This window comes from Colletotrichum graminicola, assembly GCF_000149035.1.
Source record: "Colletotrichum graminicola M1.001 genomic scaffold supercont1.38, whole genome shotgun sequence".
Taxonomy (NCBI): Eukaryota; Fungi; Ascomycota; class Sordariomycetes; order Glomerellales; family Glomerellaceae; genus Colletotrichum; species Colletotrichum graminicola.
Window position 1 is genome coordinate 249,391 of NW_007361042.1, and position 16,673 is coordinate 266,063.

At 53.7% G+C, this 16,673-nt stretch overlaps 3 protein-coding genes across 3 annotated transcripts; 1 reads left to right on the forward strand and 2 right to left on the reverse strand.

Moving 5' to 3' along the window:
* Nucleotides 1-860: 860 nt before the first annotated feature.
* GLRG_08344 (fermentation associated protein) lies at nucleotides 861-10,645 on the reverse strand (the record flags this gene model as incomplete). Its single annotated transcript, XM_008099029.1, has 3 exons — nucleotides 861-10,443; nucleotides 10,494-10,529; nucleotides 10,590-10,645. The coding sequence occupies 3 exons, from the start codon at nucleotides 10,643-10,645 to the stop codon at nucleotides 861-863; spliced, it is 9,675 nt and encodes a 3,224-aa protein (XP_008097220.1).
* A 1,015-nt stretch (nucleotides 10,646-11,660) lies between these two features.
* GLRG_08345 (uncharacterized protein) lies at nucleotides 11,661-13,690 on the forward strand (the record flags this gene model as incomplete). Its single annotated transcript, XM_008099030.1, has 5 exons — nucleotides 11,661-11,749; nucleotides 11,877-11,930; nucleotides 11,983-12,070; nucleotides 12,120-13,154; nucleotides 13,217-13,690. 5 exons carry the CDS (start codon nucleotides 11,661-11,663, stop codon nucleotides 13,688-13,690), a joined length of 1,740 nt encoding a protein of 579 aa, XP_008097221.1.
* A 355-nt stretch (nucleotides 13,691-14,045) lies between these two features.
* On the reverse strand, nucleotides 14,046-16,604 carry GLRG_08346 (glycosyl hydrolase family 92; the record flags this gene model as incomplete). The annotated part of the gene is made up of 4 exons (XM_008099031.1): nucleotides 14,046-15,353; nucleotides 15,428-15,904; nucleotides 15,957-16,469; nucleotides 16,524-16,604. The coding sequence occupies 4 exons, from the start codon at nucleotides 16,602-16,604 to the stop codon at nucleotides 14,046-14,048; spliced, it is 2,379 nt and encodes a 792-aa protein (XP_008097222.1).
* Between the last annotated feature and the right edge of the window lie 69 nt (nucleotides 16,605-16,673).

The following is a 16,673-nucleotide window of genomic DNA, read 5'->3' on the forward strand; positions in this document are numbered from 1 at the left end:
AAACATGGTCTGGCTGACCCCGGCCCAACGAGTCCAGCCCAGCTCCTGGAGTCCAACCAGATGCATATTTGATACACGTCCTGTTTGAATTAGGCAAAGCTCTGGAAATACTGGCATGCCATGTTGGTCGGGCAGTCTAGAACCGAGTGCTGCCAAACGAAGCTAATATGTGCCCCCCCCCCCCCCCCCCCCCGTGTTGCCAACGGCTATACGCACTGTGTATGAACAGCCCACCACCCGGCTTCGTGGGATCAACATGCCATTGTCCAACGCTGGAAATGGGGCCCTGCGAGGGCCCAATAACCAAGTCGACGACGGCGACATATGCCACACCGGTACCATGGCCACACTATGATTACGCTAGTACTTCAGTGTACTGTGTCAGTGGTAGAACCGGATAATCATGTCTATCACGCTGCCCAAACCAACCGACCTCCCACGCCACGGTTTATTCGGGGTGAGCAAGCTGGAGATGCCAGGCGTGACCGAGCTTGACGTTGACTACCTGATTGACTGGCGCGTTCACTCAGTGCCAGCCTCGACTCATCGGCCGCGCCATTTTTTTCTCTTTGGGACGACTTAACCTATGCCGTCAAACTCTTGCAGCGAGCGTTGGCCAGACACGCTTTGAAGCACGCCGGTGAGTACACCGAGGATTCCACATTGCACAAGTGCGTCAGCCGGTAAACTAACATCATGCTTTGATTACTAAGTCGGTAGAGTTACGGGTATTCGCCGTCATGTTCCTGTTCCGTAGTGATGCTTACTGATCTCGGACCCCCAACCTTTTAACTCCCTAAACGCCGAAAAATGAGATGAAAAGAAAACAACCTATGCCGAATGAGTCACTGCCGGCCTTCTTATGATCCCAATATTTTAGAGTAGGCATCCTCCACCTCGCCGGCCAACTCGAGCAAGGCTACAATGACAATCTGGTGAGTCAGATTGGGCAGTCGGTCCCTGTGAAGCCCAATCCACTCTAGTGGTGGCGTCGCCTCGCCCATGTCCCTCAACTGAGGCGTTTCGATGATGGGCGGTTCGAGCGCCACATAGTCATACTTGGACTGCGGCACCGTGACCTCGGCCGTGATCTTTTGCTGCGACGACCCGCCCGTCTGCTGCTCCTCCGTGTCCGGCACTCCCGAAACCTTGATGGCTGTGAGCGGGAGCTCTTTGCCCCAGGTCTGCTCCAGTGACTTGGAATGGTTGGCCCACATCCCACGGATGTAGCTGATGCGTGAGTAGTTCCATCCCACCTCAACCTTGCCCTCAAAGGCGCTCTTGAAGATATATTCGATCCGGTTTTGGTTGGGTGTTTGCCATGTCTGCATGACCGCCCCAACTTTGGGTACTTTGAGGATGGTTCCACCTCGCGAGCCTGTGGCCCTTTCGACAACATCTTCTACCGATATCTCACTGAGCGTTTTCGGCGCTTCAATGTTCCTGACACCGGCGAGGCCGATTCGCAGCTGTCCGAGGGTAAGTGCAAGGATGCTGTGAACGCGTCGCTGCTCAATGCTGGCTGCGAATCGTGCCTCGGCCCCCAACGCCTCCATCTTGAACACCTGGTGATCGGAAAATGTGCTCGGAAAGACGCCCAAGTTCAATGCCTTAAGCGTAACCACAACGTCGGTATCCAGTGAGATTGGAGACTTGGACAGCGTGTCTTCCTCTCGGAACTTTGGCGTAGTGGTTAGATGGGGAGACGTAGCAGTGTTCTGATACGATCTTCTTCTCATAAACTTTTCGATCTCCTGCAGCGACATCTCAAAGTTGGCCCGCCTCTCCTGTATCAGCTTTTGGAAAGCTTGGTACAGCGCGACGCCCTGTGCTGCCGATGTTGTAGTGCCAAAGACCTGAACTGCGTCTCCGTCAAAGATGGCAACGAGCCGATCCCCCGTGCCCTCGAGGCTGCGGCGAACGTTGTACATGAGGAGCTCGAGAGACGTGATATCGGCAACGAGGAAGGCTTGGTAGTCGAATGCTGCCTTTACGCGGAATTGGCTGAATCCAATGGACGCCTGTATGAGGGGTGTCTCGTTGAGCGCCGCCTCTCGCTCTGGCCACTGGATCGAGGTTCGCAACTGGAACTTTTGAAGAGCAATGAAGCCGCTCAACCTGCCTGTGCAATCTATACCAATCTTCTCGAAGCCAAGACACAGGTTCTGCTCCCAGTCTGAAGTTTTCTTTGATGAAACCCAAAATTCCTTGATGGCGAAGACTGACTTGCCGATCGCCTGGCCCATGTCTACGCTGACGTCGAGAGACGTAATGGATATGGTGGCCGTCCACGGGAATGCTGCTGTTGCGGCGACCTGCTGATATCTCTGTACCAGGTGACTTTGTGAAGTCTCGGCGTTCATCTTGGCGACTGGGGCTGTCGACGTGTTCCGTAGCTCAGTTGGATACCAGATTTCGCGGAATAGTAAAAAGTCCTGGAGTTGCTTGGCGTTAATCGAGACGGTCATCGGGCTGACCTTGAGTATGGCAGACACGCCGCTCGTCCCGCTGACGTGTTTGCTATTCATCAATGAGAGCACAATCGAGTCGACGTCGAAGCTTCCTGTAGACTCTCGGGAATAAACGTGCTGAACTGACGCTTGCAGCTTGGAGAAAGCGCCGGAGATGGAAAAGAAATTGCCTTGTTCTTGCGAGCGCACTGTATTGACAGTGAAGTAGATGTCCTCGAAACATGTCGTCGCCGCAACACGCGCGATGGGTTGGCAACTCAACGAGAACTCCTGACGGCAAATCCGAAGCCCCAGGTTTAGCTTCAACCGTCCAATAACGGCATTTGGGTCGGCCGTAAGGATATTATCCTCGTTGCCAGGCTTGGCCTTCGCAGCAGCGGGTGTCTGCGTAGGAGCTGGCGTATCCTTATCCTTGCCTACGACTTCTTTGACGCTGACCGTCATATCCATGATGAGTGGCACAACAGAGGGATACAAAATATTACTCGACGCGTCAATCTTTATCTCACCGTACAGCGAAGGGTCCTCGCGCCCGTTGTCTCGGTACTCGAGCTTCCAGGCTAGGCCTGGCGATCTGAGAACAGTGCTGCTACCGGTATCATCCGTGCTGAACTGGCCGTATTTGCCTGCCAGAGATGGTCGACCAGTCCTGGGGTTTCCACGGAGCCCATCTGTTGGTTTCTTACCCGAGACATAAACAACGGCACCCGAAAAGTCTGCGTCGATTAGTAGGGACTCAAGACGTTTTGTACCAAGTATACTTCGTTGCGGCGCGGTCGGCTCCTCGCTTATGTCAACCTTTTCGGTCTTAGTAGGGGCAATCCCAGTGCTCCAATTTTGAGAAGCTCGTTGCACGTTCTGCATCGAGAGGCTGATGGAGTCCTTCAGGATAGCAGCTGGAATTATGAAGCCTGATGTTAAGCGCAGATCCAGCGATTTGCCAACGGCTTGGAACGCTAGGCTGCGGGTGTTTGGATTGGACACATAGGCGATGTTGAAGATCACCTCAGGGAGCAAGGCCGAATGAAGAGACCTAAAGCTCTTGTCTTGGCCAGGAGGAACCATCTGGAGTTGAAAGTTTTCGATGGTAAGCCTGGCTGACTTGGTTTGGCGCGTTCCAAAACTGACGAGCTGGACCGACAAGATGAGATCTTCCTTGCTGCTCGCTAATGGCAGCAAGTCATCTGAAGGATCACCAACGAGCCAAGCAATCTGCGTATCGCGCACTTCGAAACGGTACACAATGGACGACAAGAACGAATCGATGATGTCAGGCTCTTCCGCTTCCTCCTGATCGTTGATGGCAATGCGGGGTCTTGTTTGCCGGATCTTGCGCAAGTATTCGAGCTCGCGTGACGTGTCGAGGTCTTTGATCTTGTCACCCATGTATCCCAAGGCGGCAACCACTGTCGAAACGGTTTCCGGCGACAAGTTAATCTCCAGTCCGTCACTTCTGAAATTGAAGGACCTCTCTTCCTTGCCATCTTCCGTGTGTCGTGTGTTTGCCGACATGAGCGCGCCCAGAGCAAGGCTACCGCAAGATCGCATGGCGTTATCCCTGCCCTTTTGCACGTCAATCAAGATTTGACGCAGGTTGATATGCAACTGCGGCTGTACCAGAATCGGCCCTTCTCCATCGCGGCGGTTAGCAACTTCCAGATGCACTCTATCAAGCTTGAAAGAGAGGCATGCTGTGGGGTCCTTCTCTGAGACAAGCGGTGTCTTCCCAAAGACCTCAATACCAGCCAGAGTGAGATGGACGGTATAGACCAGGTTTGACACCTGCGCTGGAGGCGGTGCTTCCTTGGGGGCTGGCGTTTCACCGAAAATGTCGCTGATGTGACCCTGAATTGCCTTTGTGCCCTCTTGCAGCTCGCTGATGGCACTTGATATTTGTGGTCGGTTCAGAGCCGTCAACAGACTGTACACCGCGGAAGCGTCCAGCTGCATAAGCTCGACGGAGCCGAACACGGAGACTGAGTGCTCCCCCGGGCACATGTGACTAACTATCCGGCCGTTGGTCGGCGGGATTCGGAGGAGCGATATACTGCGCGGCTGGTTTCTGACATCCATCCTGATTTCGTGGGAGTTCTCCTTGACATCAAAGTCGAAGATGAGCTCCTTTCCAAAATTGGCTGCTACCGCTGCTCGCGCTACAACGCCCGAAATGTCGTAGGTCATTGATTGCAACAACGGCACGCTGATGCGGTACTCATCTAGGAACATAGCGACATTGACACGGAACGATGAGAGCCGTTCAGCAATCTTGACGCTGTTCCTACGAGGGGGTGCTGGCGACTCCGGCAACTGTCTCTGAAGCTTGCGGATCTGCGCCAATTCATCTTTGACCAAGTAATCAGCAACTTCAACCAGGTACAGAGGATCCTGCTTAACAACTAGCGTCAAAGTGCGGCTGCTGGCTGTTGATTTGATTGTGTGACATGATTTTGTCTCCGTCTCGAGAAGCTCGTGGGAAACAATGATACTTGGGTCCTTGAGCTGAAACATCCCCAATAACTCAGACCGGTGGTGAAGTCGCGATGTCACGGCATCGCAGCTAATGATGAAGTTGATAGATGAGCCAGTTTTCTGGTATCCATCAAGTAGGCAAGACACCTTCAAGTTGTGGCCAAGAGACGTGGCGCTGAGGTTGATGGTGTCCACCTCCACTGAGCCTCGTCCAATTGCCAGTACAACATGGAAGGCGTCCTGTGGTTTTGGTTCGTCGACTGCAGCCTTCTCCTGCTTGGGCGTTGCATGGTTTTTGTTTGCGAGGCTGGATTTATTGTAAAGTCGGAGGATGTCTTCGGCAAGCTCGCAAAGTTCCCAGTTGACCATGACGGCTGCCTCACCACAGTAGACGTTCAAAACGGTGATGCTCTTTGGCCTTGTCTCGATGTCACTAGGCTGTGACGCTGTCTTCTTCTCCATTCGTGTCGTTAAGTCGGCAAAGACGATCCTATTTTCCTTGGGCCCCGGATCTAAAAGTAGCTGCAATTCCTTCAAACGAAGCGCCGCTAAGATCGGAAGGTCAGGTGATTCAGCTTTGCCGCCAACATTGATTGTCCCAAAAACGTTCTTGATCAAGGACGAACCAGCCACATCATATAAGTCCCAGCTACGCCATCGTTGAAAAGCCTCAATGACACGATGGGAAGCGTCGGAAGGCGGAGTTGCTGATCCAGAAATGCAACTGAGCTGCAGATCATCTTTGAAGTTTACCGGCATGTGCGTCCATATCTGACGAAGTCTTGCGGCCATCTTCCATGAGTCAAAGGTCCGCAGATGCTCTGTGGCAGATCTCAAGACCGCCGACGGTCTTGTCAAGAAGGACGGGTCGCCCACCGGATGCCCTTCTGTCATGAGCTTAAACACGAAATGCTTGACGCGGTCCTCGTGCCGTGATATCGTCTGTTCTAATGTCTCCCCAAGCTCCGAAGCGACAACCCCGCTCCTGTGGATAAGTGACGCAAGGTATTCGATCTTTTCTGAAGCGGTGCTGCTCTTGATGCTCCCGATTTCCGCGTCGATGTAGGTAACGTCCTTCGAGCCCAAAGACACCACGACACGCTCGATCTGCGCCATAAACGCGGCCTGGTTTTCCTTGGCACCCGAGAGCCGTTCCGACGCCGATACGTCGGCGGAACCAAGTTTCAGCAGTACCGATGTTCGCTTGTTGCTCTTGACCGGATCCGTTGGGTTTTCCCAGGCATCTGTGGATCGGAGACACAGCGACAGCTTTGACACTGTCACATCATACTGGTCCTGTTCCTGTCCGCCAGGATTGAGGCGGTCGACAGCGGAAGCATTCAAGAACCTGATGTTGGCTTTTGGGACTCTGAATAGTACGTCGGTAATTTCACCAGGAACCGTCTTCTTCTTCTGATGGTCAAAGATATCAGTCATGGAGGAAATTTGCAGGCTGTCAAGAATATTATCTGGTTCGCTGGGTTGTAGAGCAGCAAGCAGTAATGATACATTCTTGACTGCAGAAGGATTTAGAAACGCAGTAAGGCCTGTGGGTATCTCGACGATAATGCTGTTATGCGCACGATCCTCAGCCAAAGATTCAGGGTCGATGTTGTTGAGACCAAACCCTGGGAAGCTGAAGGCGGAGGGCGCATCGCCCTCTTCGATGCTTAGCATGACAGCTTCCGAGGTATCAGGCCGAACGCTCTCGAGGGGAAACGGCGGGGTATAGAATTGGCTCGAAAAGGCCACAGACGAGTGGTGACTGGCGTCTCGGAAGTCGCCAATGGCACTATAAAAGGCGGAGTGGCGACCAGTCGACGTAGAAACATCTCGCTGGTGTTGCAATCCTCGTTTCATGGCTTCAGGGCTGTCAGGGTACAGCATGTCCGATTGTCTGGATTTAGCCCGCGATCTCACAGAACTCCGTGGCCTGACCACACTGCTGCTGCTCGAGGTAGTGGTCGTGGACAAGAACGAACTTTTGTGACGAAGGCGTTGGGAGCGACTGAAAGTCGATCGATTGTCGGAGGATCGTTGGTCCCCCTCAGCACCTTCAAAAACAGTTGGATGAGGAACTGGAGGAAAGCCCTGGGCAGGCGGATCAAGCTGATCCGGAAGCGTCTCCTCCAGAATCCCGGGCAGAAGCAGAAATTCAGTGCGCCCAGTCCGTTGATCCTCGCGACGGATGAGCTCCTGTTGCAACTTGCGCTCTTCGGAAAAGTGTAACTTTCTTCCAATAACTGCCACACGGATAGAGGCTTGGAAGAAGGCGTCAGTTTCGACGCCCTGCTGGGATTTCCATTTATGCCTCATAGCCGATTCCGAGTTGACACACGAAATCTGAAGATCCGGAAGCATGATGTCTGCTCGTTTGGAGTAATGCGTGCGCGCCCAGTCGTTGAACTTGACATCAAGTGTACCAGTCGAGAAGAGAAAAGCTGCTTCGTCTACATGACACCAAACTCGAACAGACTCAACAGCCACCCGCAAGAAGGTTACGTCGTATACAATGATGGACGATAGCGGAATCAAAGCGTTCTCGTCATCGTCAAATTCGAACGCAAATGCCTTGCCTGCGCTCATCAGGGCTGCTAAGAAATCGGTGGAGCATTCTCCCGAAATCGTACCCACGGAAATATCCCAGTTGCAAAGGTACGTTGGCTCGGCTGGGGGAAGGCCAAAAAGACGATGGCCAAATATTGACAAGCCGTCAATGAATAACTGCGTGCTAGACACAGCACTAATAGGTGTTTCCATGCCCGACTCTGCGCTCCCGAGGGAAAGGTTGAGAGGGTTGAGGTTGACCTGCAAGTCCATATAGTAGTTTGTGAATCGGAGATCTAAAGAGAGGCCGGCTGTTTCGATCTGAACGTGTCTCTGGCTGGAATACAAGTTCGCAGGCAACAGAATACGGAGATCATCGATCTTGACACCTAGAATCACGTCCAAGTCGTTGGTTTTCTTGGGTGGCGGGCGATTGGCCAGTTCCGCATCAGGGTTGCGTTCTTTCAGTCGTAAAAGGTCCTGGTACTCCTCGAGTGTTTTAAAATGAATATCGTCTCCAAGATAGTTATCCTTCAGTTTCATAACGTAACGTATAATAAATCCGTACAGCGTAGCTGTGGGCGACTGAAGGCCGAGGTTCAGCTCCAGGATGTCAATGTTAGACGGTGCCGTCGTTGCGTTGTAATGGTACTTTCCGTCGGCCTCGAAGTTTTCGCCGTGTGCTATCTCTTTTGACGTTATAAACGTGCCCTGGGTGTTCCAAGGTGGAACATGGAGCCACAGAGAAAAGATCTCGGCTCCAAGCGCAAACGATACGGCATTCATGCTCGGGCGAAACTTGTCGATCGGAATGCAGACGTTTGCCACGAGAGACGGGCTTTTGGCCACAACGTAGGCGTTGTCCTCAAGATCAGTAGGATTGTTGATGATGTTTCCGTCATTGACGTTCAGGTACAGCGTTACGTTGCGTAAGTCAAGGTTGAGGTAGTATCTGAAGGGCGTGAAGACCAGATACTCGGCTGGTGGTCCCGAGGCCCAATCATCGACCAAGTCTATCAAGAGGAAAACGTGGTCCCGTAGTATGAACAGTTCCATGTCCTCGGAGACGACATTGAAGTACCATGACCTTAGCGAGTTCCATTTGAGAGGACTTGAAAGGTCACAAGATATGCGTTGTGGTCCTGAGCGCCAGAGAAGCTCATGATTGACGCTGGTCGCGAGTTCAGTGCTAGGCAGGTCGACATCAAGCTTCATCTGGTATCCTGTTGTGCTAGCAAGCATATCCATGGTGAAGGAAATCGTGGCGTTGCCGGGTACAATCAGATCAAGCCAGCCACCCGGCCGGATGGGCGCAGCGTCGGTCTTGCTGTTCTTCTTTGCGCGGTTCCTTTGCTTCCGCTTCTGTGGAGGCGACGGAGACTTCATAGGGGGCTCTTTGCCCTTCCACTTCCAGTTTTTGGAGTCTTCTCGGATGGGTATCCGAAGCGTCACCTCGTCATCTAACTCGACGAACAATTTAAACTGAGTAGGAACTCGATATTCACCCTCGGCCAAGGGGGTCGCAGGAACCGCATCCTTGCACAAGCTGGGAACGAAGACGCGCTGGAGGTCCGCTCTCTGACGATCGGCCCAGGGTCCGTAGTTTACCACACCGCCCTTGATAGCTATAATCATGCCCCATGCGGGAGCTTCGTCGCCGTTGATGTACGTCGCTGCATTTTCGTCAGAACGACTGCTAGCCGCTTCAGCTGTCACTTTGCCCACAACATCCCAGTATATGGTCAGTGTTGCCTCCGGGCTGTCCACTACGGTGGACTCGGCGGCATACTCAACACCTGCCCACCGTAGCCTTGAGTCTTGCTCGTCCTCGTCCAAGTAGCGCGCCAGACCTTGCCAGTGGTTGGACCCCGGTATTTGTGAGATGGCGGTGGTGAGTGGACTTCGCGAGCCTAAGGAGAAGGATTCCACAGATTTCCTCCAGTATGGTACGAGGTTTCGCAGTGTTCCAAGTGCGCGGCGTCGTTGTCGTCGGAAAAAAGAGGTTTTGTACGTTGGGCTGGGTTCCTGCGCAACCATTTTCTCGCGGTTTGCCCTTGTCGCCTGGTCCTCTTTGAATTCCTCGTTCTCCCTCATTTCTACGATCGGATGCTGGAACTTGATCTTGAAAATCTGTCTGTATGGATCGGGAGTGGACGTCTTTGAGGCATCTATCTCCCCCGACAGGCCATCGGCCTTAACAATCAAGATGGCCTTGGTGTTGTCGTTTCCCATAACCACAGCCGCCTTCTGGCACGTCACAAAGATTGGGAAGAGCTGCAGAAGGAATGGCAGATCGGAGTCTGACTGGACAGCGTCATCGCTCTCCTCTGGTGCATCAGATGGTGTACTCGGCTTGCTGGCCGATGATCCCCGGCGGCCGAGGGTATTTCCTAGTCTTGACAGCAGAGCGGCGCCAGAACTCTCCTTTTCATGTGCCGAAGAGTCTTGAGACGGATCTGACTTTTCAGAGACCCTCTGCCCTCGGTTTCTTAGAGAAGCATTATCGTCTTTTGACTCAAAGCCCGTCGTCGCATTATCGGCAGTTGCGGTAGGTTCCTTGAGCCCAGCCAACACGCTGTCGTAGGCCGGACTTCTGTTGTATATGAACCATTCCAACCCAACCAAAGACATGGTCACACGGCAGGGCAAGTTCGAGTGCCTCCCGTTCGTAGCCGCAGACGCTTGCTCAGCTTGCTGTTGTGCCGAGGCCTTGATGTCCACTTCCCGCACCCGCCGCAGCCAGTAGCGCCATGTAACATAGCCATGCTGAACAAGGAACGTTTCGTTGTTGCCGTGATATCGCAAACCCGTGAAGAATATACGTCCACCAAGCAGAGACACTTGAAGGGCCTGTATGTCGATGTAGACGCGGTAACGATGCCATGTGTACGTTCGTATGCCCCATGACAATAGCGACCCAAAGGCTCGGTTGAAGTATAGGAGGAAGAAGACGGCACTGCACAAGGTAAGCTAAGGAGCTGGAAAGATTGAAGTCGTGTTACGTACAGAGCACCGCAGACAATGAGGAAGGCTAGGAAGGTGCTACATGAAGCAAGCGGTCAGCAAAGGCAAGGCACGCGGGGCTCGGACAGCGTAAATTACCCATTGAAATTCGGCGTTTCCGTCGGGGTTGGGTTGGGTTCCCCGTCGGCCGGCATGATGTTGGTCGTGGTTGTCGCACGATGCCTCAACTACGACAGGCCGAAGCTGCTAACATCAAGGTCGGGGCTGTGCCAGTCCACCCACTTCCATGTCTCAAGAACTCTTGTTCGTCGCTCGGTATCCCGGGGTTGACGATGGTCGGTCAGATGTTTAGAACGCGTACAATGCTAGCAATCCACGATGTGTGTCATTGGAGGTGCTGGGTGGGTCGTTGGAGTTGAAAAAGGTCTCGCAGTTGTAGAAACGGGGGGTCGGGGGAGCACGCAGGTTGTTGAAATGGAGATGCAGATGCAGTTGAGGATGGATCACAAGCCAACGGTTAATTAAACTACCTACCTACGTAAGGTAGGTAGGCACTTTAACTAGCAGTCGCAGTCGATGTCGCGCCGAGCGTCGCCAATCACGAGGGCCGGGCGTCTCGCGCTAATGACAGCCCGCCCCATCGAGCATGTCCCTGGGCTGATCGTAGCTTCCGTGGTCCAGCCCGTCAACCGCAGTGTGCCATCCATAGTGGACCGCGGACAGTGAGCAGATGGAAGGTCGCTGTGGTGCTACCCCACATTCTCAAGCGCGCTGAAACTGAGCTTCAGGGCAGCTGCTGGCATGGACTTCACTGACATTCAATGCACACGAATACCTAGGTACCTGTACCTAGGCACTGATTGGACGGAACGCAGCCCGCGGGACTCACTGATCCCTTGTCTTGATTACGAGCTTTGCGTATGCCGCTCATACCTAATTACGTACATACCAAACTTGAGCACCTCAGTCACGAGCAGCTCGCTGCATCCCACAGCACGGGCATCGTCATCACTCCTTCACCTTTCAACGCATTCTCTCGCCCCTCACCCTGCGACACTGCCACTTTGACCAAAGCTTGACTTTCTTTGGAACCGCCGGTCTGCCTTTCCTCACGATCCATCACGACCGGCTCCTCCGATAGCTATGATCTAGGTGACATTCCGCGAACAGATCTCTACATTCTTCGCCTCGTACCGCGCCGCAGTTACGATGGCGGGCGGCACTGGCGAGAAGCTAACCACGGCGACCATCATCGTCGCTGGCGTCGCCGCTTTAGTAGCCACGTTTCTATCGGCTATGTAAGTAGTCGCTGTACCTTCGGAGCAAATGCGACTCAGGCTAACGTGCAGCTCGCAGCTCCATCTTCCTCCAGGCGTGCGTCGTATATCTCTCTCGCTCGGCCGACTGCGACTAACAACGATGCAGGAAAAACTACCGAAAGCCACTTCTCCAGAGATATGTCGTTCGAATCTTGCTCATGTATGTTTGCGACCTTGGAGCATACAACGGGGGTGAAGCTGACTATCTTCAGGGTTCCCATATACTCGATAGCTTCGTGGACAAGTATGATCTCGATAAGGGCTGCCGCGTTCCTTGACCCCATTCGAGACATCTATGAGGTAGGCTATCCTGCCCTTTCTTCTAAGCCGCAAATTTTAACAATGTCAGGCCTTCACAATCTATACCTTCTTCCAGCTCCTTATCAATTACCTCGGTGGAGAACGAGCCCTGATCGTCATGACCCATGGCCGAGAACCAGTTTCCCATCTGTGGCCTATGAACCATGTACTGCCGCGTGTCGACATATCTGACCCCCATACATTTCTGGCAATCAAGCGTGGCATTCTTCAGTACGCGTGGCTCAAGCCTGTTTTGGCGCTGGCTGCCGTCATCATGAAGGCCACCGGAACTTACCAAGAGGGCTACATTGGCGTGGAGTCGGGCTACCTATGGAGCGGTATCATCTACAACATCAGCGTGACAGTAAGCCTGTACTCCCTTGGGCTGTTCTGGGTCTGCATGCACAACGACCTTTTGCCCTTCCGCCCGGTGCCCAAGTTCTTGTGCATCAAGCTCATCATCTTCGCCTCATATTGGCAAGGTTTTTTCCTGTCTATTCTCGTCTGGCTGGGGGCCATTCCAGACAGCGTCGAGGGCTACACTCCCGACAACTTGGCCGCTGCAATTCAAGATGCGCTGATCTGTATCGAGATGCCGGCTTTCGCCATTGCTCACTGGTACGCCTTCTCGTGGCACGATTTTGCCGACAACAGGATATCGTCTGCGAGGATGCCTGTCAAGTTCGCCATGCGCGATGCGTTCGGCGTCAGGGATCTCATCGAAGACTCCAAAGAGACGTTTACCGGTGACAAGTACGGGTATCGCTTTTTTGACTCGGGTGACAAAATCATGGCACACGAGGATTCGCGTGCTAGACTGGGGAGACTCGATGAAGGCATGCGTTACACGAGGGGTGGCAAAGCGAAGTACTGGATTCCGACACCTGGTCAAGTGGACCGTCAGACGAATCGTGACATTAATGAGCGAGATCCCTTACTTCAGGGAACCGCGGGTGGCCCGAGTGAAGAGTACAACTACGCCAACGGTACCTTCAACGAAGATCTCGCCAACGACCCCCATATAGATCCCGACGACGAGCAGCTCTTTGACAAAGCACGCGAGCTTGAGTTTGGCGATTGGAATGTGAGTAAAAAAGAGAGAAGAAACCACGTCTGGGTGTGGGTTTCATGGCTGACGATATCAAGTATCCTGTCATCACCGCAAATGAGCCACTGAGTAAGCGGTATATGTCCTCCCAGGGTAGCCTTGGTTTCCATTCCGAACCACGATCGACGGTCGAACGTCTGCGGGTGTCGCCACGAAATAGCGAGCCGGCCGTCGTAGCCAGCAAGAAGAAGAAGCAGAAGAAAGTTGCACGTGAGCCTTCAGGCTCGTCATCATCCCCAGACCGTACCGAGTCAGGATCCTCGTCTAAGCGACAGAGCCCGGCGCCTCCGCCAGCGAAGGTACCCGCCAAGGCTGAGGAGGTACCTGAGACACGTCCGAGCGCTCAAAAGGAATATAACCATCCAGAAGAGTCCCCCCTTCTGCAAGAGGCCATGGCATCCCCATGGGCGGAAAGCGAGCAAGAGGACGACTTCAACAGAAACTTCGGCGTTGGAGAAGAAGACGAGTTCAAGAACGTCTGGAGCGGTGGCGCGTCGTCTCAGCCCCGCTGATGGAGTGTAAACAAGTCAACCGCTACTTTGCATATTTTGAGTTTGATACCCTTACTCCCGAGTTCTATGTTTAAGCAATACTGGCATAGCGAGGAGTTTGCGAGAAATACGAGTGCAAGCGTGTCATGGTCACAACAGTTTACTCATCAAGCGATTTTGCCGTGGAGCATTTTAGAAACAAATAAATGGCTTAGACGGACTGTGTGTTATATACATGATATTCTTCGATTCTTAACTCATCGAAATTTGTTGACCGTTCCGTGTGTCCGATCGCATTCCCAATCCATCTGCCTCGTGAGGACAGTCGCTTATCATGATATTTAAGAGCCTTGTTCTCTTGTTTTCGACCAGTAATCTATCTGATGATCTGCTGCTCATCCTGATGCCTCCACTGCTGGCTTTGGTGCCTCAGTGCCGCGATCTGTTCTTCTTCGTCGTCCGCGCTTGCCGGACTGGGTGGCAGATCCCCCGTCGCCCACTCCTTTGGTTCAGGGCCCAGTTCGAACTCCAAAGTCCCCCCCCTTGCAAAGATGTCCTCCCAAGTCACCCACGCCTTGTCCCATTGCTCCCCATTGACGCGCAGGCTCTGTACGTAGTATACGTCCTCGGAACCGCCCGTCGACGATACCTTGAGTTCGCGCCCGTCGCCGAGCGAGATGGTCAGATCCGAGAACCACGGCGAGCCAATGAGGAAGGTTGTCTGGCCCGTGAGGGGGTACAGTCCAATCATGTTCCACAGCAGCCAGGATTCCATCGCGCCGGCGTCAGAGTTGCCCGGAAGACCGTCAGGGGCGGGCTTATAGTATGATTTTGCGACAAAGCGGGAGCGCTCCACCGAAAGGTGCTGCTTGTTGACGAAGTTGAATAGGTAAGGCGTCCCGAAAGAAGGTTCATTACCCGGGTTGAATATCGTGTTGCCAAAGGCGCCGTTACCCGCGTACTGCCCCGGCTCAAACGTCTTCTCCAGCCGACCAGAGAAGCGCTGAGCCCCACCAATCAGGCTCACGAGGTGCGCAACATCATGGTGCGCGTTGAACGAGTACTCCCAGGGCGTAGCCTGGTAGTACGCCTCGGCCCAGTAACAGCCGCCGCAGTCGAGGGGATCTTGTGGTGGGAAGCTGCCATCAGCATTGCGTGGTCCCATGAAGCCGCTGAAGCCATGGGCTGTCATATTCTCGTTCCAGTGGTTGCGCCAGTTCCGGGACCGCTCTAGGTACCGCTCGGCGACGTCGGAAACGCCAAGCCCCTTGGCGACCTGGTAGATGTTGAAGTCATTCACCGAGTACTCGACGGCGCGGGTAACGGCGCGGGCAAAGCGTGGCGAGATCCAGCCAAGCTCAAGCCAGTCTGGAAGGGCGCCGCGGCCCTCTTTGGTGGAACCGGAGCGGTCGCGCGGGTCGTTGTTTGGCGGGGGCGTCACCTCGCCGTTCTTGAGCATGGCCGAGAGGCCATCTTTCCAGTTGACTGCGCCACGAACTCCCTTGACGTAGGCGTCGGCAAGCACATTGTCGCTGTTGGAGCCAGCCTGAACAGCACCATTGTAGAAAGAGGAGCGGGCGTCCGAGACGTAGCCCTCGTGCCGCCAGATATCAATCATGGAACGGATGAACTCCTCGTAAGCCTCGGGCTGGAGGATTTGGAGAAGGGAGGTGGTGCAACGGAACTGTACGCTGTCAGAATTGGTCGATAGCGACGGATGGAAAATCCGGGGGGGGGGGCCTCTGAGGCCAGGTTTACCGTATCCCAAAATGTGAAGACGTCGTCGTAGTAGGGCTCGGATGAGTCCCAGAGCGGATTCTCGCCCGTTTTGTTTGTTGGCAACAAATTCATGAAGTACAGCGCCGAGTACAGTTGATTCAACTTTAGCGTGTCCGTTTCTGATGTCTTGACTTTGGAGAGAACCTCGGTGTTCCACGCCTCACGGGTAGCCTGTCTGACGGAGAAGAGACTTCTGTCAGCAGGAATCTCCGCGTTGACGTTACTGCAAGCCTGGGAGGTCGAGATGAATGAGACCCCGACTCTCGACTTTACAGTGGTGTCTTGAAAGCTGAAGACGGCACCCAAGCGTTGCGATCTCGACTCATAGCTTGTTGCATTACCATACTCTGCCAGGCCCGTTGACGTACGGTCTACGCCGAGGAATGTCTTATACGTCGCCGGACGGTCGAAGTATCCACAGAAGTAGACCTTCCACTCTTCAGCACGGTTCCAGCCCTGGCTTTCGTTAATCGAGGGAGGTTTATGGCACTGATGATTCTGCACCCACATTGTCATAGTAGCCATAACCTGTGTAGCGAAGATCGTCTCCATTCATTACCTCAATCTTGCCTCCCATATAGTTCTGGCCGAGGCCTTGTCCTCTGTACGATGGCAGAACATGAGAAACATCTACGATGACGTTCCCCGGGGTGCTATCGTTTCCGGGGAAGGTGTATTGATACAGTCCCGCCTTTTCTGTAGCCCCTAGCTCAACGACAACCCCAGAGCTGAGGAAAGACCTGTAGTGGCCAACCTCTGTCTCATCTGGCTGCGCCCTGGTGTCGGTATTCTGGCTAAGAGGGTTGTCAATGACGCCCATGATGGGCATCTGGTTGACGACGCCGTATTTGGGAGCGCCGCCAGTGCCATGTTCGTGAAGCATGGAGAAGCCGATGAAGTGACCGTCGGGCAGGTAGCCGGAATAAGCGTCAACTCCGTTTTCCAGGTCGGGCCCGATCTTCACCATTCCCAATGGTCGTGATACCCCTGGAAATGCGTTCCCGCCGGCCACAGTGCCGGTCTGAGAGGCGTCAGTTTACGGTAAAATTTTAAAAGGAAAATGTGAGAAACCCACGTTTGTTAGGACGTGGCTAGAGAGGTCAGCTGCTTGTGCTGTTACGGCCGAAACCATGTGCAAAAGCGTGACGCGGTGCATTTTGATGATGGAAGGTATGTATAGTGCAGACAATCACAACTCAAAGACAGAAGGACCACAATCAATGAC